This window comes from Scyliorhinus torazame, chromosome X (genome assembly GCF_047496885.1).
Source record: "Scyliorhinus torazame isolate Kashiwa2021f chromosome X, sScyTor2.1, whole genome shotgun sequence".
NCBI lineage: Eukaryota > Metazoa > Chordata > Chondrichthyes > Carcharhiniformes > Scyliorhinidae > Scyliorhinus > Scyliorhinus torazame.
This window is the reverse complement of record NC_092738.1, coordinates 14,941,384-14,966,460: the sequence shown is the minus strand read 5'-3', so window position 1 is coordinate 14,966,460 and position 25,077 is coordinate 14,941,384. Positions and strand designations below refer to the sequence as shown.

The 25,077-nt window shown below is 48.9% G+C and overlaps 1 protein-coding gene across 1 annotated transcript in view; it reads right to left on the bottom strand.

The window, feature by feature from the left end:
- Positions 1 to 25,077, bottom strand: part of cd63 (CD63 molecule) — a 63,302-nt gene that overhangs the window by 4,016 nt on the left and 34,209 nt on the right. Inside the window, exons 2-6 of the mRNA XM_072493834.1 lie at positions 17,265 to 17,453; positions 13,594 to 13,668; positions 12,075 to 12,167; positions 7,495 to 7,620; positions 6,259 to 6,342 (exon numbers count right to left, since the gene is read on the bottom strand). Of these exons, the coding sequence (XP_072349935.1) occupies positions 6,259 to 6,342; positions 7,495 to 7,620; positions 12,075 to 12,167; positions 13,594 to 13,668; positions 17,265 to 17,453 (567 nt within the window). The remainder of the gene's footprint in view (positions 1 to 6,258; positions 6,343 to 7,494; positions 7,621 to 12,074; positions 12,168 to 13,593; positions 13,669 to 17,264; positions 17,454 to 25,077) is intronic.

Sequence of the window (25,077 nt, the reverse complement as noted above, 5' to 3'; positions counted from 1 at the left end):
GGTAGTGTGGCGACCAGAATTGAACACTATACTCCAAGTGTGGCCTAACTAAGGTTCTATACAGCTGCAACATGACTTGCCAATTCTTATACTCAATGCCCCGGCCAATGAAGGCAAGCATGCCGTATGCCTTCTTGACTACCTTCTCCACCTGTGTTGCCCCTTTCAATGACCTGTGGACCTGTACTCCTAGATCTCTTTGACTTTCAATACTCTTGAGGGTTCTACCATTCACTGTATATTCCCTACCTGCATTAGACCTTCCAAAATGCATTACCTCACATTTGTCCGGATTAAACTCCATCTGCCATCTCTCCGCCCAAGTCTCCAAACAATCTAAATCCTGCTGTATCCTCTGACAGTCCTCATCGCTATCCGCAATTCCACCAACCTTTGTGTCGTATGCAAACTTACTAATCAGACCAGTTACATTTTCCTCCAAATCATTTATATATACTACAAAGAGCAAAGGTCCCAGCACTGATCCCTGTGGAACACCACTGGTCACAGCCCTCCAATGAGAAAAGCATCCTTCCATTGCTACTCTCTGCCTTCTATGGCCTAGCCAGTTCTGTATCCACCTTGCCAGCTCACCCCTGATCCCGTGTGACTTCACCTTTTGTACTAGTCTACCATGAGGGACCTTGTCAAAGGCCTTACTGAAGTCCATATATACAACATCCACTGCCCTACCTGCATCAATCATCTAACGCAGTGGTTAGCACTGGGGCTACGGCGCGAAGGACCCGGGTTCGAATCCCGGCCCTGGGTCACTGTGTGGAGTTTGCATGTTCTCCCAGTGTTTGCATGGGTTTCGCCCCCACAACCAAAGATGTGCAGGATAGGTGGATTGGCCACACTAAATTGCCCCTTAATTGGGAAAAAAAATAATTGGGTACTCTAAAAAAAATTTTTTAATAAAAAGATGATATGGCACTTGAGGTAAGGAAGGGGGGGGGGGGTAGAGATCAGGCTATTGGTGGATGATCAGCCATGATCATAATGAAGGGTGGAGCAGGCTCAAAGGGCCGAATGGCCTCCTCCTGCTCCTATTTTCAATATTTCACAAGATCAACAACAGTTACAGGCAATTGAACAAGAGGATACGTCAAGAGCGTAATGTTCTTAGCCTCTCTTACATCGCTTTCCCCAAGCTCTCTAAACCAAGGAACCATCCAAGGTAAGTGCAATCAAAGCATTGTATGCTGTTTGGTAAAGGTTTGAATTCCTGGGTTCTGCATTTTCTCAACCTTGGTGGTTGGGTTCAGGAGTTCTGTTGATCCCACAGTAGGTTGAGAAACACTTGACTGGACTGCCTGGTATGAGATGGCAGGTGCCACATCATAATGTATAATTTACACAGATGAATGAGGGATGATATTATTGAAACATGATGCGGAGGGGATTTAATAGGGGAGGGAGGATGGTTCAACTTGTGAGAGAGACTAGAACCAGGGGAACAGGTTAAGAGGTCTACCATGTTAAGACCGAGAATCCGGACAGGGTAGAGAGCCTCTTGACCCAGACAGCTGGGTCAATGAATTGATTCACGGCCAAGTTGGATACATTTTGATGGACAAGGGTAGTTGTTGTAGGGGGCAGGGGAGATGGACAGAAAGTAGAGTTTGAGACTACAACCAGGTCGCCCATGATCTTTTTGAATGGCAGAGTAGGCTTGAAGGGCCTACTCCTGCCCTGCCCCAAACCTCTCCAGGTCCAAAATTCTTGGGTAACCAGTGTGTCAGCTCAAGACCTCGGTGCATTCTACTGAACTGCAAACAAAACGGCCATAGCCCCAAGTTCCCATTTCCCAGCTGCCAGAAAAAAGTGGCACTTTGTTTAACTACTGCCTTCATCTACTCACATCACTAAGTATCCATTCCCTAGAAGCATAGGTCAGTTACATAGTTATCCTGCATGCCTCTGGGAACTAGCCAATGACCATTAGTGCCAGCCTAGGTACTGGGCACCCACACCCAACAAGCAGGTGGCGTTCAGCCCACTGAGTCACACAAAATTACAGCACAACACTCAACAACAAAGAAGAACAAAGAAATGTACAGCACAGGAACAGGCCCTTCGGCCCTCCAAGCCCGTGCCGACCATACTGCCCGACTAAACTACAATCTTCTACACTTCCTGGGTCCGTATCCTTCTATTCCCATCCTATTCATATATTTGTCAAGATGCCCCTTAAATGTCCCTATCGTCCCTGCCTCCACTACCTCCTCCGGTAGTGAGTTCCAGGCACCCACTACCCTCTGCGGAAAAAACTTGCCTCGTACATCTACTCTAAACTTTGCCCCTCTCACCTTAAACCTATGCCCCCTAGTAATTGACCCCTCTACCCTGGGGAAAAGCCTCTGACTATCCACTCTGTCTATGCCCCTCATAATTTTGTAGACCTCTATCAGGTCGCCCCTCAACCTCCTTCGTTCCAGTGAGAACAAACCGAGTTTATTCAGTCGCTCCTCATAGCTTATGCCCTCCATACCAGGCAACATTCTGGTAAATCTCTTCTGCACCCTCTCTAAAGCCTCCACATCCTTCTGGTAGTGTGGCGACCAGAATTGAACACTATACTCCAAGTGTGGCCTAACTAAGGTTCTATACAGCTGCAACATGACTTGCCAATTCTTATACTCAATGCCCCGGCCAATGAAGGCAAGCATGCCGTATGCCTTCTTGACTACCTTCTCCACCTGTGTAGCCCCTTTCAGTGATCTGTGGACCTGTACTCCTAGATCTCTTTGACTTTCAATACTCTTGAGGGTTCTACCATTCACTGTATATTCCCTACCTGCATTAGCCCTTCCAAAATGCATTACCTCACATTTGTCCAGGTTAAACTCCATCTGCCATCTCTCCGCCCAAGTCTCCAGACAATCTAAATCCTGCTGTATCCTCAGACAGTCCTCATCGCTATCCGCAATTCCACCAACCTTTGTGTCGTCTGCAAACTTACTAATCAGACCAGTTACATTTTCCTCCAAATCATTTATATATACTACAAAGAGCAAAGGTCCCAGCACTGATCCCTGTGGAACACCACTGGTCACAGCCCTCCAATTAGAAAAGCATCCCTCCATTGCTACCCTCTGCCTTCTATGGCCTAGCCAGTTCTGTATCACCTTGCCAGTTCACCCCTGATCCTGTGTGACTTCACCTTTTGTACTAGTCTACCATGAGGGACCTTGTCAAAGGCCTTACTGAACTCCATATAGACAACATCTACTGCCCTACCTGCATCAATCATCTTAGTGACCTCCTCGAAAAACTCTATCAAGTTAGTGAGACACGACCTCCCCTTCACAAAACCGTGCTGCCTCTCACTAATACGTCCATTTGCTTCCAAATGGGAGTAGATCCTGTCTCGAAGAATTCTCTCCAGTAATTTCCCTACCACTGAAGTAAGGCTCACCGGCCTGTAGTTCCCGGGATTATCCTTGCTACCCTTCTTAAACAGAGGAACAACATTGGCTATTCTCCAGTCCTCCGGGACATCCCCTGAAGACAGCGAGGATCCAAAGATTTCTGTCAAGGCCTCAGCAATTTCCTCTCCAGCCTCCTTCAGTATTCTGGGGTAGATCCCATCAGGCCCTGGGGACTTATCTACCTTAATATTTTTTAAGACACCCAACACCTCGTCTTTTTGGATCACAATGTGACCCAGGCTATCTACACCCCCTTCTCCAGACTCAACATCTACCAATTCCTTCTCTTTGGTGAATACTGATGCAAAGTATTCATTTAGTACCTCGCCCATTTCCTCTGGCTCCACACATAGATTCCCTTGCCTATCCTTCAGTGGGCCAACCCTTTCCCTGGCTACCCTCTTGCTTTTTATGTAAGTGTAAAAAGCCTTGGGATTTTCCTTAACCCTATTTGCCAATGACTTTTCATGACCCCTTCTAGCCCTCCTGACTCCTTGCTTAAGTTCCTTCCTACTTTCCTTATATGCCACACAGGCTTCGTCTGTTCCCAGCCTTTTAGCCCTGACAAATGCCTCCATTTTCTTTTTGACGAGGCCTACAATATCACTCGTCATCCAAGGTTCCCGAAAATTGCCGTATTTATCTTTCTTCCTCACAGGAACATGCCTGTCCTGTATTCCTTTCAACTGACACTTGAAAGCCTCCCACATGTCAGATGTTGATTTGCCCTCAAACATCCGCCCCCAATCTATGTTCTTCAGTTCCCGCCTAATATTGTTATAATTAGCCTTCCCCCAATTTAGCACATTCATCCTCGGACCACTCTTATCCTTGTCCACCAGTACTTTAAAACTTACTGAATTGTGGTCACTGTTACCGAAATGCTCCCCTACTGAAACATCTACCACCTGGCCGGGCTCATTCCCCAATACCAGGTCCAGTACCGCCCCTTCCCTAGTTGGACTGTTTACATATTGTTTTAAGAAGCCCTCCTGGATGCTCCTTACAAACTCTGCCCCGTCTAAGCCCCTGGCACTAAGTGAGTCCCAGTCAATATTGGGGAAGTTGAAGTCTCCCATCACCACAACCCTGTTGTTTTTACTCTTTTCCAAAATCTGTCTACCTATCTGCTCCTCTATCTCCCGCTGGCTGTTGGGAGGCCTGTAGTATACCCCCAACATTGTGACTGCACCCTTCTTATTCCTGATCTCTACCCATATAGCCTCACTGCCCTCTGAGGTGTCCTCTCGCTGTATAGCTGTGATACTTTCCTGAACAAGTAGCGCAACTCCGCCTCCCCTTTTACATCCCCCTCTATCCCGCCTGAAACATCTAAATCCTGGAACGTTTAGCTGCCAATCCTGCCCTTCCCTCAACCAGGTCTCTGTAATGGCAACAACATCATAGTTCCAAGTAGTAATCCAAGCTCTAAGTTCATCTGCCTTACCCGTAATGCTCCTTGCATTAAAACATATGCACTTCAGGCCACCAGACCCGCTGTGTTCAGCAACTTCTCCCCGTCTGCGCTGCCTCAGAGCCACACTGTCCCTATTCCCTAGTTCTCCCTCAATGCTCTCACCTTCTGACCTATTGCTCCCGTGCCCACTCCTTTGAGTAACTCCCAATGCGCTGTTCTCTCCTCCTTCTCCCATCTTCTCTCTCTCAGCTCACTTCAATTTTTAAAATTGGTGACCCCTTGACTCTCCCCAAAATCCCTAAAGGGCAGAAGGAGGCCATTCAGCCCTTCGAGTCTGCACCGACCCTCCAAAAAGATCACTCTACCTCGGTCCACTCCTCCACCCTTTCCCCATAACCCTGCACATTGAGAATGGCACATCTCCCTAACCTGCACATCTTTGGATTGTGTGAGGAAACCGGAGCACCCGGAGGAAACCCACGCAGACACGGGGCGAACGCGCAAACCCCACACAGGTGGTCACCCAAGGCCGGAATTGAACCCAGGTCCCTGGTGCTGAGGCAACTAACCAGAAGAGATAGACTTTCCTAGCTTGATGTCTCAAAATGCTTCATAAATTTATAAGCCTAAATACTTTGGCTTGTTTGCTCTTGCGAAAGTAGTCCTCACACCTGGAGCCACACTCTGCAGGACCATTTTCACTCGTCACACGAGGTGCCTGGCTAATAAGGGATCCCCCCAAAACAAAAGACACTGCAGCTTGGCGAAAAATGGTCCAACTACAAACTACTCTACCAAATTCAAAAAAGGGGCGATTTCTTTTTGTTTACTAATCATAAACTCATCCTTTTTTTAAAAAATGATTACAATGAAACAGCACAAGCATCCTCCCTTCCTAATGATCAGTTCTGCTGGTCTGGGCAGCACGGTGGTACAGTGGTTAGCCCTGCTGCCTCACGGCGCCGAGGTTCCAGGTTCGATCTCGGCTCAGGGTCACTGTCCGTGTGGAATTTGCAAATTCTTCCCGTGTCTGCGTGTGTCTCACCCCCACAACCCAAAGATGTGCAGGGTAGGTGGATTGGCCACGCTAAATTGACCCTTAATTAGAAAAAAAATAATTGGGTAATTTACATTTTTTTTTAAAAGTTCTGCTGGTCTAGGTTTGGTCGTCCAATTTTCACCGTCGCAAGTTCTTTCTTGGCTAATCATTTGTGAAGGGAAGAGAGATGTTTGCACAAGGCTAGGACACATGCACCAGTCACATTTTGATGAAATCAAGTAAAGTTAAGGGGATCCTTAGCCTCATTACTCCAGTTAAAGAGCTGACTGAAAACAGCCAGGGATGTGCTGGCTGTTAATTTTGCTTTACAGATATGTGTCGCACTGCAACTGTACAATTCCCCTTACCTGGAATAAGGCAATGCCAAGAGCCACGCCTGCAACAATCACAATGTTGTTTTTAAGCCAGGTATTAATAACATTCACACAACCCTACGAACAGAAAAAAGGTGGGGAGAACAAAAAGATCATTAAAACATAGTTACTGAAAGGCAAAAAGTGCATTAGGGAGAAGGGAATGATCACAATGCAAGTTATTAGCAAGACTGCAGAAGCAACAACACAAGGTGAACCCAACTCGCTAAATGTTTTAATTTTTTCTTCAACCTCAAAAGAGAAAGGGCGGGATTCTCTGTCCCGCCAGCCCCGGGTTCCCCCGCTCCCGCAGCCGGCCAATGGGACTTGACACTGTGGCCAACTCACGATGTCGGGAAACCCGCAGGCGTGAGTGTGTTAGCGGCGAAGTGGAGGACCTTGCCGACGGAGAATCCCACTGAAGATCTCCAAAACGCTCTATAGAAGGATTATAGACAGCAGAGGTACAGGGCAGCTTCACCACATGATCCAAATGTACTGCTCATGACTTCAGCTAGATGAGCGAGAGTCAACTCAAAAAGCTGCACTAATTGCAAGCCTACCCCACCAGGACTCAAACTTGCCAGATATTCTGATGTGTACCAAGGTTCCCCCCTTGCTAACGTGCTGAAAATGGATGCTAAACTCCCTGAGCACATCAATTGTGCCAAACTTTCCCAGCAGGACAGGTCAGGGACAGTGATGGCAAAAATCCAAAGATCAAACGCTCCCAGTGTTTCTCTACTTGGGCTGCACACTGATGCAGCCTGCCTCATGAGAACCATGGGGCAGGGGAACTTGTCCTTTTTTTGTTGTCGCAAAAATTTGCTTCATTTGTAATCTGGAAGAATATGGCAAACACTTCAAAATGGCCATCACACGAAGTGCAATAATATTCACGTTTTCTGCATACATCTTGCTGCACTCTTGAGGTGCATCCAGTCCAAAAAACATTAGACATTCCAAAATGGTGCAAAGGTTTAACTTTTCCACATAGATCAAGTTGCACTTTTGAGGTGCTTCTATACAATTGTAATACTCACTGTATACATTCAATGTGAGCCATACAGCCAGAGGGGAGTTCTATACAATTCCCCTCCCCTCAGTTTACTACGGCCGAAAGGTCTTAAGACAGCGACTTGGAACTTCTTTCCTCTTTCCCACCCTCCCATTCCCACCTTGTCGGCACCGAGACACGTGAAAGACGAGCAATCGGGAATGGATACTCACCTCTTGGTATATGTTGGCAGCAGTCACATTTTTCCCACAGTTTGCAGCAGGAACCTTACAACAGGAATCTGGGACTTGACGGGGGGGAAACCAGTCTGTGAACTGGGCACTTCCACAGCAGTGAAACTGAATGAGGGAACAGAATACACATCAGGTAATTTACTGCTTATTACACTGCAGATGTCACAGTATGATCAAGCTTGCACGAATAATTGTGAATAATTCACAAGCAGTCAGTGCAAATTTACCTCTCGTTCTCCATCTTACTAATCCAGACACAGGGTAATTAGTCCACTAACAGCTTGGATATTTGAATTTTATTCCCCCAAACAAGTGAACACTGGCTTCATAGCTCCGATTGAAAATTTCCAGACAGACGACGCAAAGTTGCTGCTTTTGCAGAAAATCTGCAGGGACTCGCTACTTCCATACAATCCCTACAGTGCAGACTCGGTCCATCGAGCTTGCAATGACCCTCCGAAAGAGAACTTTATCGAGGCCCACTTCCATCCCATCCCATAAGACATGGGAGCAGATTTGACAGGCTGACAACGGGGAGGGCGGTAGGGCAACTGCGTAGGGCAAGAGGGGTGCAATACGATTATGGGGAGAAGGCGAGTCGTATGCTGGCGCACCAGCTGCGGAGGCAGGATGCATCCAGGGAAATATTGAAGATCCGGACTGGGGCTGGGGATGTGGGGCGAAATTCTCCGGAAACGGCGCGATGTCCGCCGACTGGCGCCCAAAACGGCGCAAATCAGACGGGCATCGCGCCGCCCCAAAGGTGCGGAATGCTCCGCATCTTTGGGGGCCGAGCCCCAACATTAAGGGGCTAGGCCGGCGCCGGACGAATTTCCGCCCCGCCAGCTGGCGGAAAAGGCCTTTGGTGCCCCGCCAGCTGGCGCGGAAATGACATCTCCGGGCGGCACATGCGCGGGAGCGTCAGCGGCCGCTGACAGTTTCCCGCGCATGCGCAGTGGAGGGAGTCTCTTCTGCCTCCGCCATGGTGGAGACCGTGGCGGAGGCGGAAGGGAAAGAGTGCCCCCATGGCACAGGCCCGCCCGCGGATCGGTGGGCCCCGATCGCGGGCCAGGTCACCGTGGGGGCACACCCCCGGGGCCAGATCGCCCCGTGCCCCCCCAGGACCCCGGAGCCCACCCGCGCCGCCTTGTCCCGCCGGTAAGGTAGGTGGTTTAATTTACGCCGGCGGGACAGGCATTTTAGCGGCGGGACTTCGGCCCATCCGGGCCGGAGAATCGCGCGGGGGGGCCCGCCATCCGGCGCGGCGCGATTCCCGCCCCCGCCGAATCTCAGGTGCTGGAGACTTCGGCAACCGGCGGGGGCGGGATTCACGCCAGCCCCCGGCGATTCTCCGACCCGGCGGGGGGTCGGAGAATTTCGCCCGTGGTGTCAGAGCCAGGGAAGATAAACGAGGCATTTAGAGAGTATGACCAGGGACTTTATGAGGCAGACCCAGGAGGAGAGGAGGGGGACATGGGGTGGTTTCTGGACAAGCTGGAATTTCCCCAGGTGGAGGAAGCAAAGAGCCAGGCGTTGGAGGAGCCCCTGGGGCTGAGGGAGGTGCTGGATAGTATCAGGGGTATGAAGTCGGGGAAGGCCCCTGGGCCGGATGGGTACCCGGCAGAATTCTATAAGGAATTTGCGGCGGACCTGGCACCACATCTGTTGGGGGCGTTTAATGAAGCGCTGGAGAAGGGGGAGTTGCCGGAGACGATGAAGCAGGCAGTAATCACACTAATCCCCAAAAAGGGAAGGACCCGGTGGAATGTGGGTCGTATAGACCCATATCACTATTGAACACGGATGTGAAAGTATTGGCTAAGTTGTTGGCGAGGGAGGATGGAGGATTGTGTCCCGGGGGTGGTTGCAGAAGATCAAACAGGCTTCGTGATGGGCAGGCAGCTCGCGAGTAATATAAGACGGCTGTTGAATGTGGTGATGAATCCGTTGAGAGCTCTGGTACCGGAGGTGGTGGTGTCCATGGACGCGGAGAAAGCGTTTGATCGGATGGAGTGGAGTGGCGATACTTGTTCGAAGTTTTGGGAAGGTTTGGGTTTGGGCTGAGATTTGTGGCATGGGTGCGGTTGCTGTATGTGGCGCCAAGAGCGAGGGGGAGGACGAATGATAGGAGCTCACGAAGCTTTGACTTACACAGGGGTACGAGGCAGGGGTGCCCGCTGTCGCCGCTGCAGTTTGCGCTGGCCATAGAGCCATTGGCGATGGCTCTCAGGGGGTCGGCAGAGTGGCAGGGGATAATGAGGGGACAGAGGGAGCATCGGGTGTCGCTCTATGCCGATGACCTCTTGCTGTATGTTTCGGATCCGTTGGCGAGTATGGGAAGGATTATGGGCCTGTTGGGGAGGTTTGGAGGCATCTCGGGATACAAGCTGAATGTGGGGAAAAGCGAGGTATTCCCGGTGAATGAGCTGGCACAGCGGGCTAATTTAGGGGGGGGAATGCCATTTACGGTAACGAGGGATAGGTTTAGGTACTTGGGGATTCAGGTAGCGAGGGAATGGACGGGGCTCCATAAGTGGAACTTAACGAAGCTGGTGGAGGAGGCCAGGGAGGATCTTAAGAGGTGGGATACACTGCACTTAACGTTGGCGGGGAGGGTCCAAGTGGTGAAAATGAACATTCTGCCGAGGTTCTTGTTTATCTTTCAGGCTCTCCCGATCTTTATACCAAAGGCCTTTTTTCGGAAAGTGGACACGATCATCTCTGACTTTGTATGGGCGGGGAAGGTGCCGAGGGTGGGGTGGACCCTGCTACAGAGGCAGAGGCAGCAGGGGGGGTTGGCGTTGCCAAATCTGCTTCATTATTATTGGTCAGTGAATGTGGACAAGGTGCGGCGGTGGTGGGAAGGAGAAGGGGTAGAGTGGGCGAGGATGGAGGAGGAATCTTGTAAGGGGTCTAGTTTGAGGGCTATGGTGACGGCAGCATTGCCAATGGCTCCGAGTAGGTATTCAGGGAGCCCAGTGGTGCAGTCCACGGTGAAGATATGGAATCAGCTGAGGAGGCATTTTAGGGTGGAAGGGATGTCGGTGCTAACGCCGCTGTGCGAGAATCATGGGTTTGAGCCGGGGGGGATGGATAGTGTATACAGGAGGTGGAGGGAAGTGGGGCTGGTCAAGCTGAGGGATTTGTATTTGGAGGAAGGGTTCACCAGTCTGGAGGAGCTAAGGGAGAGGGTAGAGCTGCCGAGGGGAAGTGAGTTCAGGTATCTACAGGTTTGCACGAAAGGTCTGGAAGGGGTTCCCTAGATTGCCGGGATACATCCTGCTGGAGCGACTGCTGCTTCCGGATGTGGAAGGGGAGGGAAGAATTGGGGATATATATAAGTGGCTGGGGGAGCAGGGAGGCGAGCGGCTGGTGAAGATCAAGGGGAAATGGGAAGCGGAGTTGTGAATGGAGATCAATTGGGGAGTATGGAGTGAGGCACTGCGAAGGGTAAACGGGACCTCCTCTTGTGCAAGGATGAGCCTGATACAGTTTAAGGTGGTGCACAGGGTGCATATGACTCGGGCGAGAATGAGTGGGTTCTTTCAGGGGGTAGCAGATGAGTGTGAGAGGTGTGGGCGGGGGCCAGCGAATCATGCGCACATGTTTTGGGGTTGTGAAAAATTGGGAAGATTCTGGGCGGGAGTATTCGTGGTCTTAGCCAGGATAGTGGAGGAGGGAGTGGACCCGGACCCTTTGGTGGCGATATTTGGGGTTTCAGAGAAGCCGGAGCTCATGGAGAGGAGGAAGGCCGATGTCTTGACCTTCGCCTCTCTGATTGCACGGCGATGAATTTTGCTGGAGTGGCGGTCGGCATCGCCACCGGGGGCAGCAGCATGGTTGGGTGACCTGTATGACTTCCTGCGGTTAGAGAAGATAAAGTATGAGTTAAGGGGCTCAGCAGGGGAGTTTGAGAAAAGGTGGGGGATGTTTGTGACCGTGTTTGAGGAGCTGTTCATTGCGGGGGGTGGGGGGGCGATCGAGTCTGCTCCGCCAATCAATCATGGCTGATATTTTCTCATCCCCATTCTCCTGCCTTCTCCCCATAACCCCTAATCCCCTTAATTAATCAAGAATTAATAGCTCCCCGTAACCCTGCGCACTGAGCATGGCCAATCCACCCAACCTGCACATGTTTGGACTGTGGGAGGAAACCGGAGCACCCGGAGGAAACCCACGCAGACACAGGGAGAACGTGCAGACTCCGCACAGTCATCCAAGGTCAGAATTGAACCCGGGTCCCCGGTGCTGTTTGGCCGCAGTGCTAACCACTGTGCCCTTACTATTGCGAAGATAACGACAAAAAGACATTAGAAAGGGCAGTAGTGTCGCTGAAGATGACAAGGTGGCCAGTGTTCATCGGCACTAGCTCCCCAGGTAGCAGCTTTACCCGAAAGGAAGGGATCTGCGTTCACCTGGCACTGCGCCAGGGGGGCCCCATTTTATTCAAATTTCTGGTGCCATACATTGCAACATCTTGCTTCTTCTCATGTCTCCCTCCCCTCCCTCCTTCCCCATTGATGCCAATTCCCCCTGTTTTATGAAATTTAAGAACAAACCTGTTTCTGCAAGTTGTCAATGTTCGCGGCATTGCCTGACGTGTTGTAATTCTTCATAGTCTCATTAAACGAGCTCTCAAAGACACCCCGAATCTGTCAGTGGAGGAAAGGAACACACAAAGAAATCAGTACTGCAAACATTAAAATCCACAAATTTCAGGCATTTGTGAGGCAACGGAGAAGGATTCGATGGTCACATGCTCTCTGCTGTTATGCAATGCATCCGAATGATCGGAGAATGCCTCGTCAATTCTTTGTGGAATACACCCCTCTTCAATAAAGCCGGTGGGGGTCAGAGCATTAACTGTTACCTCCCAATCCGAGAAAAATACAAATTAATCAGCTGAGAAAAAAAAAATCTGATTCGATTAAAATGTCACAAGAGGCTTCCAACATTCAAACTATAAAACTTCAGTTTGGACTATAAGACATAGGAGCAGAATTAGGCCACTCGGCCCATCGCGTCTGCTCCGCCATTCAGTCATGGCTGATATTTTCTCATCCCCATTCTCCTGCCTTCTCCCCATAATCCCTGATCCCCTTATTAATCAAGAACCTCTCTATCTCGGTCTTAAAGACACTCAGTGATTTGGCCTCCACAGCCTTCTGCGGCAAAGAGTTCCACAGATTCACCACCCTCTGGCTGAAGAAATTCCTCCTCATCTCTGTTTTAAAGGATCGTCCCTTCAGTCTGAGATTGTGTCCTCTGGTTCTAGTTTTTCCTACAAGTGGAAACATTCTCTCCATGTCCTCTCTATCCAGGCCTCGCAGTATCCTGTAAGTTTCAATAAGATCTCCCCTCATCCTTCTAAACTCCAACGAGCACAAGACCCAGAGTCCTCAAACATTCCTCATACGACAAGTTCTTCATTGCAAGGATCATTCTTGTGAACCTCCTCTGGACCCTTTCCAAGGCCAGCACATCCTTCCTTAGATACGGGGCTGCCCACAATACTCCAAGGACTACCTAGGTTTATAGTGATGGCGAAATCGGTGGGCGTTTAAAAGTCTGGATTATCTAACTGAACAATGCTCTTAATTTTCACTACCCCTACCCAACCAAAAAGGAAACTGTTAAGCAATGTCCAATTTATAAAAGGCATTCATTGATAAGGAGGGGACAAAATCGAAGTCAAAGCTAATTGGACAACATTATACTTTTGCAGCCAGACCAATGGAAAAAGGTTTTAAAAGATTGTATTGATTAAACTGGGGCATCCCCTGAAACTCTAAACCGATGACATGGCAAATTCTTGCAGAAGGTCCAAAGAGGTTATACGCGCAATTCCTGCCAAAGTCAATTAAACGCTGTAAAACCTAGCTCTCTTGTCGAAGCACAGAAAACTCATTTGGTAACACAACCAGAACATCAAATGTGATGGGTTGGCCAATCTGGCTCCTCAGTTAAAGGACAACCCTGCTACTCGCACATTCCTCTGCCTCCTCTCCTCCTTTCAGCCCCACCCCCACCCCCCTCTCTCTCCAGCCCTCCACAGAGATAGAGTAATGCACTACTCACCTGGTCCTTGAAGATGTAACCAGCAATGGCAGCAGCAATTTCCACAAGGAAAATCAGGATGAGCAGAACTGCAAACTGGAAACAAACAAAAATAAACAGCTTATTTCACCCCCAGCAAACCCACCATTGTTTTGAAGCGCGTGGGGAGCGAGAGAAACCTGTTGCAGCTTCGCAGGACGAACATTTCAAGCACAACTAACTCCTGCAATGTAAAGATAGCCAAATAATTTGCATTTCTCTCTACTTCCCTTTCCAACCACCCAAAAACATCCCTTCACACCTAGGAGGCAGTGTCTTACTTAAGGGTATTGGATTTAAGACACCGATTGGGTGGAGAAAAAAAAAGTTAGAAGCCCATTTCAATGGCCAACATCTCAGGTGACCAAAACTAAACAAAGGGAAAATCATCAATCCTAGATTTAGACTGAAGACTGACAGAAGGAACACCAACGTGCTCCCAAGCATTGGGAGAGAATAGAAGCTGGTCACGAAGCCGCCAATCACTGCTAGGTTAGAATCATAGAAGTTTACAGCATGGAAACAGGCCCTTCGGCCCAACAAGTCCATGCCGCCCAGTTTTTACCATTAAGCTAGTCCCAGTTGCCCGCACTTGGCCCATAACCCTCTATACCCATCTTACCCATGTAACTATCTAAATGCTTTTTAAAAGACACAATTGTACCCGCCTCTACTACTCTCTGAGTGAAGAAATTGCCCCTCTGGGCCCTTCTGAATCTCTCCCCTCTCACCTTAAACCTATGCCCTCTAGTTTTAGACTCCCCTACCTTTGGGAAAAGATGTTGACGATCTACCTTATCTATGCCCCTCATTATTTTATAGACCTCTATAAGATCACCCCTAAGCCTCCTACGCTCCAGGGAAAAAAGTCCCAGCCTTTGGGCAGCACGGTAGCACAAGTGGATAGCACTGTGGCTTCACAGCGCCAGGGTCCCAGGTTCGATTCCCCGCTGGGTCACTGTCTGTGCGGAGTCTGCACGTTCTCCCCGTGTCTGCGTGGGTTTCCTCCGGGTGCTCCGGTTTCCTCCCACAGTCCAAAGACGTGCAGGTTAGGTGGATTGGCCATGCTAAAAAAAAAATTGCCCGTAGTGTCCATAAGGGTTGGGAGGGGTTATTGGGTTGCGGGGATAGGGTGGAAGTGAGGGATTAATGTGGGTCGGTGCAGACTCGATGGGCCGAATGGCCTCCTTCTGCACTGTATGTTCTATGTAATCTATGTAATCTATCCAGCCTCTCCTTATAACTCGAACCATCAAGTCCCGGTAACATCCTAGTAAATCTTTTCTGCACTCTTTCTAGTTTAATAATATCCTTTCTATAATAGGGTGACCAGAACTGCACACAGTATTCCAAGTGTGGCCGTACCAATGTCTTGTACAACTTCAACAAGACGTCCCAACTCCTGTATTCAATGTTCTGACCAATGAAACCAAGCATGCCGAATGCCTTCTTCACCACCCTGTCCACCTGCGACTCCACCTTCAAGGAGCTATGAACCTGTACTCCTAGATCTCTTTGTTCTATAACTCTCCCCAACGCCATACCATTAACTGAGTAGGTCCTGGCCTGATTGATCTGCCAAAATGCATCACCTCACATTTAGGTTGTCTTTACTACAAACAGTGGCAGTTTGTGATGTCCAAACAACTTAACCCCTCCCCGTCTGTATTTGCGGTTTTAGTGGAGGGGGAAAATGAGTAAATGGATACATCACCATTTAGTCCATAATGCACCTCCTTTACAGCAAGACATGGACAACATTAAGGTTTGGGATGATAAGTGCCAAGTAACATTCACACTATGCAAGTGCCAGGCAATGACCATCTCTTACAAGAGAGAGAATCTAACCATCGTCCCGTGACATTCAATGGCTTTATCATTGCCAAATTACCCACCAAATATCCTGGGGATTACCATTGACAAAAAAAAAAAAACTTACATTGTCGCCACAATGACTGTTCAAGGATAGGTTAAAAGGCTGGGAATTCATTGGTGAGTAACACTTCCTGGCTCCCTGTCAACCATCTACAAGGCACAAGTCAGGATGGAATACTCTCCACTGGCCTGGATGAGTGCAGCTCCAACGCCACAAGAAGCTCAACACCATCCAGGACAAAACAGCAGGACTGATATCCCATCCACCACACAAACATTCACTCCCTCCAGCACCAGTACACAGTGGCAGCCGTGTACACCATCTACAAGATGCCCTGCAGCAACTCACCAAGGCTCCTTTCACAGCACGTTCCAACCTGCTACCATCTAGAAGAACAAGGGCTGCAGATACCTGGGAGCCCCACCACCTGGAGGTTCCCCTCCAAGTCACTCACCATCCTGACTTGGAAATATATCGGCCGTTCCTTCACTGTCGCTGGGTCAACATCCTGGAACTCCTTCGCTAACAGCACGGCGGGTGTACCTACACCACATGGACTGCAGCGATTCAAGAAGGCAGCTAACCACCATCTTCTCAAGGGGCAATAAGTGATGGGCAATAAATGCTGGGCCTAACCAGTGATATGAGCAAGTTAAAAAATTTGACCATGGACTAAAGTTTTCATCCATCACTGGACTGGCATCGCCACACTCCCACCTAGAAAAATCAGTATAGCAACAGGCAGCTCAGTACTCACCAGGAGGGGAACAAGAACACTGGATAAATCATCAGTGTGTGTAGGTGCCACAATAGGGAGAGTGAACATGGGGAGGATCTTTTAAATTTTTAATCTTTATTATTGTCACAAGTAGGCTTACATTAACACTGCAATGAAGTTACTGTGAAAATCCCCTAGTCGCCACATTCCGGCGCCTGTTCGGGTACACGGAGGCGTCAGAATGTCCAAAGAGAAAATGCTGGAAAATCTCAGCAAGTCTGGCAGCATCTGTAGGGAGAGAAAAGAGCTAACGTTGAGTCCGATGACTCTTTGTCAAAGCTTTACCAAAGAGTAATTGGACTCGAAACGTCAGCTCTTTTCTCTCCCTGCAGATGCTGCCAGACTTGCTGAGATTTTCCAGCATTTTCTCTTTCGTTTCAGATTCCAGCATCCACAGTAATTTGCTTTTATTCAGAATGTCCAATTCACCCAACAGCACGACTTTCGGGGCTTCTGGAAGGAAACCGGAGCACCCGGAGGAAACCCACGCAGACATGGGGAGAACGTGCAGACTCCGCACAGACAGTGACCCAAGCCGGGAATCGAACCTGGGACTCTGGTGCTGTGAAGCAACAGTGCTAACCACTGTGCAACCGTGCCGCCCCAACATTTATTCTGCAGGTTGGATGCAAGCCTCGCCTCACTGGAAAACGTGAAGCCTCACTGGAATAGCAGATGCAGTAGGTGACTTGCATACCTGGCTTGCCAATCTGCACGGTGACCATGCCAGTGTGGAAGCTCATCTCCCCAGACCGTTGGCAAGGAACAGACTTGGAAGTGGTCAAGCCAACCAACTCGGAATGTGCCGTCTGCCACGTGGGCAGTTGTTGCAAACCCCACGTGACAAACTGCTGAAAATTCACTCGTCCCACTGCCGCACAAAACTGGGGCTATTTGGGAACGAGCCAAAAGTAATGGAGGTAAAATAAAAAGCCCTGGGAGCCTCGGTAGACTGTAGCCTGGCGAGTGATGGTTTAACAGTCCAGATAGAGCTCTTACCGTGGTCACCATGCAGTAGTTTTCCTTCCAGGCACCGCAACAACCAAAGAAAGCAACAAAGTTGATGACGACTCCAACTATGATGATGACGATAGGAGCTCCAGAAGCAGCAACATTGGTGATATGTAGGGTGCCATTGACTTTGGTCTGGACGAGAATGCCAACCACAATGAGGGCAATGCCAGAGATCTGGAATGAGGGGGCGAGAAAGAGTAACTGTTAATATCGGGGTGGAGGAATACAGAAAAGAAAAAGATCACAACATTTCTTCTTTTGAGAATTTAGAACAATCTAAAACACTGGCGACCACAATGACCAGACTGGGACAGAGCACACCCGAGCACATGATAGGAAACATTTGTCAAGGCATACAATACAAGAGTTATTTTTCAATAGCGGTTGTCAGAGTCATATTATAGCACGGAGGCACCAATTCAGTCCATCGTACGGTCTCTCTGTCGATCAGAGCAGAGAAACCCAGCTAGTCCCTGCAACTTCCCCCAAACACCCATCCAATTTCCTTTCATTGTCTCCGTTTCAACCCCCCCTTTCCAGCCCTAGACTGCACTGGAAGAATATAATAGGAAAGAAAACATCAGGAGCACTCAATAGCTGTTCTTGCGTGGGGGAAGGGGGTGGGGGGAAAAGGAGAGTTGGATGTCAGAAACACAGCTCCCAACATTTGATACTACTGGTGACCCAGAAGGTGGCCATTTGACCACTGAATGGCATGATATTCTGGTAAGAATGGCCTTCAGACAGTTTGGGATGTTCAAAACTATATGCCTTGAAATCACACCCACGAGTGCGGATTCCCGATGGAAGACATAAAATAAATGACTTCTCATTACAGTTACTCATGCTCAGTGGGATTGAAGACCACAATGACACCACCACATTATCAGCTGAGCAAAGTGCACAAATGAATTTTAGAAATTGCCTTTTAGCTTTCTCATTGTGGACACTCTGGGATTCACTGATTTAACAAACAACACCATTTCACAAGTTCATTAGGGCATTGAACGGAAACACGCCTTCAAAACAGCCCTCAACAAGGTCAGTTACTGGGTCATTCTCCATACAAAGTGAAGACAGTCCAGGAAGATGATGAGGCTTCATTTCAACAGAACATTTTATGGCGGCAGAGAGGCCAAGGATTTGGTCGTCATTTTCAGAACAGTTTTCAACGTCGTGTGGGACATTGGAGATAATTCCATGGTACAGTAGCACTCTTTTCAGAGATAATAATAATAATAATAATAATAATAATAATAATCGCTTATTGTCACAAGTAGGCTTGAATGGAGTTACTGTGAAAAGCCCCTAGTTGCCACATTCTGGCGCCTGTTCGGGGAGGCTGGTACGGGAATCGAACCGTGCTGCTGGCCTTGTTCTGCATTACAAGCCAGATGTTTAGCCCACTGTGCTAAACCAGCCCCTTAATTGTAGCAACGTAGAAATTCACAGCATGGGAGAAGGTTGTCCAGCCCATCATGGTCATGCTAACCAATCAGTAGCCACCCAGCCTAATCCCACTTTCCAATTCTTCGTTTGCAACCTTGAATATACACTTTGAGTGCTCTGGGGTATCTTTCTTAATGGCCCTTTCAGGCAACAAAATCTTCCACCTCTTTACCCAAAATCTATGCCTGCCCACCCCAATTATGGACCCCTCAACCAAGCCCTTCCGATTCACTTATCGAGATCCCTCCATCTTATACAGTTGAATTAGGCCTTACCTCAGCCTCACTTATAAAGAAAACAACCCCTGCCTATCCGACCTTTCCTCAACTACAGAAGAAAAAAAATCTCAGTCTGGGCAGCCTCCTCTTAGAAATACATCCGCATCTTTCCTCTAGTGCTGCGAGCAGAACTGGACGCAGTACTCCAGCTGTGGCCCAACTGCTGCTTCATACAGTTCCAGCATCACAGGCCTTGGCTAACAAAGGCGAGCACCCAATCTACTTTCTTGGAGGTAGTGGGATCAAGTCCCACTCCAGAGACTTGGAAGCATAAAAATCCAGGCAGATGCTCCCAATGCAGTACTGAGGGAGTGGCGCAGTGGCCAGCAGGTACCGTCTTTCAGATGGGATGTCGAAACTAAAGTCCTCTCTGCCCCCCTCAGATCAAGATGAAGATCCCGTGGCACTATTGGGAGGATTAGGGAGATGCACCACACAGACATTATATTGCTGGTGTAAGGGCCCTTCCTGTTTATTTCCCCTTTCTTATTTTGCTGTTGCACTTTTGATGATTGATGGACTTCTCACTAAGACACGCAGCCTGCAAGGAGCCTGTATCATTAATTCAAACAGAAGAATCTGGAAGGTTGTGCTGGTTTAAACTGGTGATTGCCTGCATCAGTTTGATTGATTTGGCTGGTGGCCACTGAATTGGCCCAAAGGGCTGTGCTCTGCCCGGTAACAGGTGGTGATTGGATCTGGTCCCACTGATATGTTTTGCGAGTCTTACGGCTGGAGTTTTGTTTCAGTTTTGATTCTGGCAGCCTGGTGTAGAGATCCAACCAACTCTCTCCAAAAAGATCCTAAAGGCCACTGTAAGGGCTGACTCTCTCCAGCAAGCCTCTCTCTCTCTCTCTCTCTCTCTCTCTCTCTCGAGACAGCAGAGGCCTGAAGTCAAACCAGGAGCTGAAAGCCTAGTTTGATGTGAAATAAAGTGTCTCTCTGGAAAGCTTGCTGCCTGAGAGTACTGCATCTTCTAAACGACAGTGACCCTGAATGAATGACTCTACAAAGACAACCATTACCAGCTGCAAACCAAAGACACTAAAATGCCTGCGTGCTGTGAGGAAAGTGTGCTGAAGAAGTAACATCTGAAGCAAAGACTCTTATCTTTTGACTTCCATCCCTATTTTTCACTCCTTCTCCCCCCTCTGTGTTTGTCTGTCTTGTGTGTGGGTAGAGGGTGGGACAGTTAAAGGGGGGAGTAGGTATTAGGTTGTTATCCAGTTGCATATTTCATGATAGCCCTGGTTATAAATGAACAATAATCGTGTTCACATTTACAAACTTGGGCACTAAAATTATAGGGCAGCCAAGGGCCAAAGACTTTGGGTAATTTTATGAGAATTATTGGTTAATTCCTTTGTGTTGTGACTCCAAGGCACGTGGGGCTAGAATGGACTGCACACTCGCCCAGAGTGTCGTAACGCAGGTAAACAAAAAGGTTTGTCGAAGCTTTTCATCTGGCACCCGTGAATCGCAGGGATGCGAATACAAGAGTGAAAACAACCATTTAAACCACATGAGAAGCGTGCACAAATTGATTGGGTCCAATCAATGTCTGTGCGGAGTCTGCACGTTCTCCCCTTGTCTGGGTGGGTTTCCTCCGGGTGCTCCGGTTTCCTCCCACAGTCCAAAGATGTGCAGGTTAGGTGGATTGGCCATGCTAAATTGCCCATGTCCAGGATGTGCGGATTAGGTGGGGTTACGGGGATAGGACGGGAGCCTAGTTAGAATGCTCTTTCAGAGGGTCAGCGCACACCTAATGGGCCAAATGGCCTCTTTCTGCATTGTAGGGATTCTATTAATTATCAGCACTCTTCTCAAAAGCATAAACTGTGGTTTCCCCCCCCCCCCACTTATATTGGCATCCATGTGAAGTGTCCAATGCCATAGGAAAAGCATTGACAGTTCTGTACTACCAAACAACTGCACGTTATACTCTCTCAATTCACCCACAAACATCAAGGAATTGATTGGTGGTGGGCAAGTGGGGAAACAAAGAGCTATAGGGTGCTATTCTCCCATGCCGCGCCGTATGGGATAATCGCCGATCGCGCCATTTTTTCCCACGACGCCGGCAGGCTATTCTCCGAGGAGCGGAGAATCGCCGCCATTTGCACCGGCGCGGCGCCGGTCACGGCCCGCCGGCCGATTCTCCGGCCTTGATGGGGCGAGCGGAAAAGGCCGAGTCCCACCGGCGCCGTCCACACCTGCTTGCAGCCGGCGGGAACTCTGCGCGTAGGGCCGGTGGGGCAGCCTGTGTGGTGGGGAAAAGCACTCCTTCACCGGGGGGCCCCTCCGATGGGGTCTGGCCCACGATCGGGGCCCACCAATCGACGGGCCGGCCTCTCCAACCCCCGGCCCTATTTTATTACGTAGCCGGCCCCTGAACCTCCACGCCACGTTGCGTCGGGGCCGGTGCACTGGGGAAGTCCCCTGCGCTTTGGCGCGGCCCAACTGGACATGTGTGGGTTGGCGCAGCCCAACTGCGCATGTGTGGGTTGGCACGGCGCCCATTTGCTGCTGGGAAGGGAGGCTGGAACGGCGTGAACCGCTCCAGTGCCGTCCTGGCCCCCTGTGGCGGCCAGAATCTGTAGTGCCTGTGCCCGTTTTGCGCCGTCGTGAATTTCGGAGAATCGCATCCCCTATCCCATAGAATTACATACAGAAGGGAAGCCATTCGGCCTTTTTTGTCTATGTCAGTACTTTACTGAACAATCATAAATAAATCTGTGTTCTTACCCTACGATCCTGCATCTTCCCCCTCAAAAACATTGACAAATGGTTTCAAACTTGAATACCTGTCGTAAAGCATTCTACGCGGCAACACTTGCAAAATGTTTACTTGACGATTTCTTTTTTTTTAATAAATATCAACCCTTCACCAGTTAGAGGAAATAGTGTTTCCTCCTTTCCCGTCAAAACTTAATCCAATCATAAAAACATCAGAACCTGGAGTTTCCCCTCAAAATTACAGCTTTTTCCATCATTGGAATTGTGGCTTTAAAGTCTCTCGATAATGCAACATTTTTCACTGCCGAGCCAATTGTTGCAAATTCAGTCTCACATTATAAGGTAGCTTCTTGGGTCTTAAGTGTTGGTCATACCCAAGAATTTTGAATGTCTATGGGCATCAACTGGCACTCTTCTATGGCTACTTGCGCAGTCATGCCGTGTAACAATGACGTGCCCTTGCAATCTAGGGCTGCTCAGTGATTTATGAGCGCACTCCACTTCCCAGATTGAAGAAACAAAAATCAACATTCAAATGAAGAAGTTTGGCTCAAAGTTTTACTGCATTATTCCAAAGTGAAAGGGGAGGCCGATTTCGACTAAAACTTACCGACACAAGTACATGCAAAACTACCCCATCTGGCAGGCCACCGTACGGACAGATTCAGCTCTGCACACATCGTCTTACAGCCCAAGCTAAACAGAGCCCAGTCTGCTGGATCTTCCCACCCAGACTGTCCAAACCTCCAAACCTCCACACACTCCTGCAGCCTTGATCCCCAAGGTACTTCATTTTATAACCCACCTGCTCACGATGTGTGTGTGCGTGTTGTGTGTGTGACACAAATAACCCCGTTCTTGTATCAGAGAAGATTTCCCTCCCGTCAGGGTTAATTGTACAGTAACCAAATAATAGCTGGCTGCACACCAAAACAAAACTTGCAAAAGTAGAAGGAACGCTGCAGTTAGCAAGGGCCAATCAAAACAAAAAATAAATGCCACAGCAGCGTTTTGCAAACATCTTACCAATTTGAGGGGGGTTAGGTATATGCTCTTGCCCAGTCTTCCTCCGGTTTCCCAGTGCCAGTGATTTGAAACCAGCGGAATACAAAGTGGAAAAACTGCCAGGCTGAACCGGAATGCCTACCTCGGTGTAGCCTCAATGGGCCGAAGGGCCTTTTCTGCACTGTATTTTTCTGTGATTCAACAGCTGGCAAAACACACACTTGAGGAATACAGGAATTTCTGCATTCAAAGAACAGATCACACAGCCAGGTTAGCACACCTACCACCATCCTCATACAATGACAAGCCAAGTCGTTGACTATCATGATTAATCTATGACCCCCCCCAGCCTGTTACACTTACCACATGTCCGGTCTCAAATTACTTAAGTGTTAAAAATTTTATTTGGCTCATTAAAAATGCTGCACTACTGCATCCACTATTTCTCTTCTTTCAGAAGCCTCCCCAAGGACTGACTGCTCATTAAAACATTGTCTCAAGTCCTGTGCTTTTGGGGCGGGGTTCCACCTGCAGATGTTCACCCAACCCACTGCTGGTGTTTCAGGGTCCAGGAGGCCTCCCCAGGCACTGGAGCCAGCCCCAGACATTGTTTAAATGAGTCCCGACATCTGCACACGCTACGGTGAATGAACGCGCTTCATGTCGGCATGGCTGAAAATCTGGTGTGTGGGGGCCTTCATCTGCATCCCATGAACAGATGCAAATAAGGTTCACTCCATCCTCTGGTGGGTTTTCCTACCCGCCATAGTGGGCACCAACAGAAGATCCTGCTGCAAATTCATGCTGGCTTGAAATAGATTTCCCCCCCACCCCGCAATGCCTGCCAAACACTTTTGGGGGCTTGGGAGCTTTCTGCCCATTGGTTCCTCCATTTAGAGAACCACCTCTGGTTTGACGAGCTGAAAAATCGCTCGTCACGGTCGAGATTATCTAGTCATTAATGATGTGGAGATGCCGGCGTTGGACTGGGGTGAGCGCAGTAAGAAGTCTTACAACACCAGGTTAAAGTCCAACAGGTTTGTTTCGATGTCACCAGCTTTCGGAGCACTGCTCCTTCCTCAGGTGAATGAAGAGGTTGGTTCCACAAATACATATACAGACAAAGTCAATGATGCAAGATGATACTTTGAATGCAAGTCTTTGCAGGTAATTAAGTCTTTACAGGTCCAGACGGTGCGACTGCAGAGAGGGATAATCACAGGTTAAAGAGGTGTGAATTGTCTCAAGCCAGGACAGTTGGTAGGATTTCGCAAGCCCAGGCCAGATGGTGGGGTATAATAGTCATTAATAACCAGGAATGCCATTGCACCAGCACAACACAAAAAGCACCCGTTTGATCAGGTGTGCCAGCAGTCGACAGATACCAGATTTTCAGACACAAATATTCAAGAACGCCAGCCTGTCACTTACCAATTTAAGAGGCCTTTGAACCATCGCATCATCTGCGCACTACTTTTCCCACCGACCTGCACACAAACTCTTTGAACTTGGGTGGCATTCTGCACCACTGATGCCCATAGTCTGTGCTGGATCACTTTGAACAACCTAATGTCCTCAGACCAAGTCGAGACTCCACTTTAAAATGTGGCTGATACTAAACCGCTCAGTTCCTCGTGCAATCTAAAATGGCCAAGCCGCTCCGTTCAAATGGGCCATGTTGGCCTTGCCGATGGCGATGCTCCCACCCGATGAAAGAATTTTTAAAAATTGATATTGTGCCTCAACACAGTAAAATGTCCCATGGCACTTCACAGGCACACAAGCCAAAAAAAAGGTCCAAAGAGGACTTTATCTTGAGAGAGTAAGCCAAGGACCTAAAGAGCCAATGGCAAAGCTGCCAATGGTGGACACACAGTAGGCCACAGAACGTGCAGATCCTCACGTAGGCAGAGCAAAGGTGGGTTATTAGAATAGTCAAGTCAGAAATTGGACAAAGCCGAATGCGCTGCGCCCCACGTGGATTGGACATTGTCTGGATGGTCGGAAAGCATCCCCCCGCCAGATCTGGTTTTCTGAACTTTCAAATGGCCAGCGTTCTAGCTGAAGACAAAGAAAACACTTCAAAGACACTCAGAAACTCTCCTTCAAGCATAACAGCATAGACACCAATGACTAGGAGGAGCCACCAATCGCTCAGAATGGTGACAACTTGCCCACCAAGCTGCATCACTGAATCACAATGCCTTACACGGAGTCAGAGAAGAAAAGGAAGCAAAACTGCACTCCCAGATCCCACTACCTCGTGGAATTGTCCTGCCCCACGTGCTCCAAGATCTTGCCGGTCGAGAATGGGATACTTCAGTCACAAG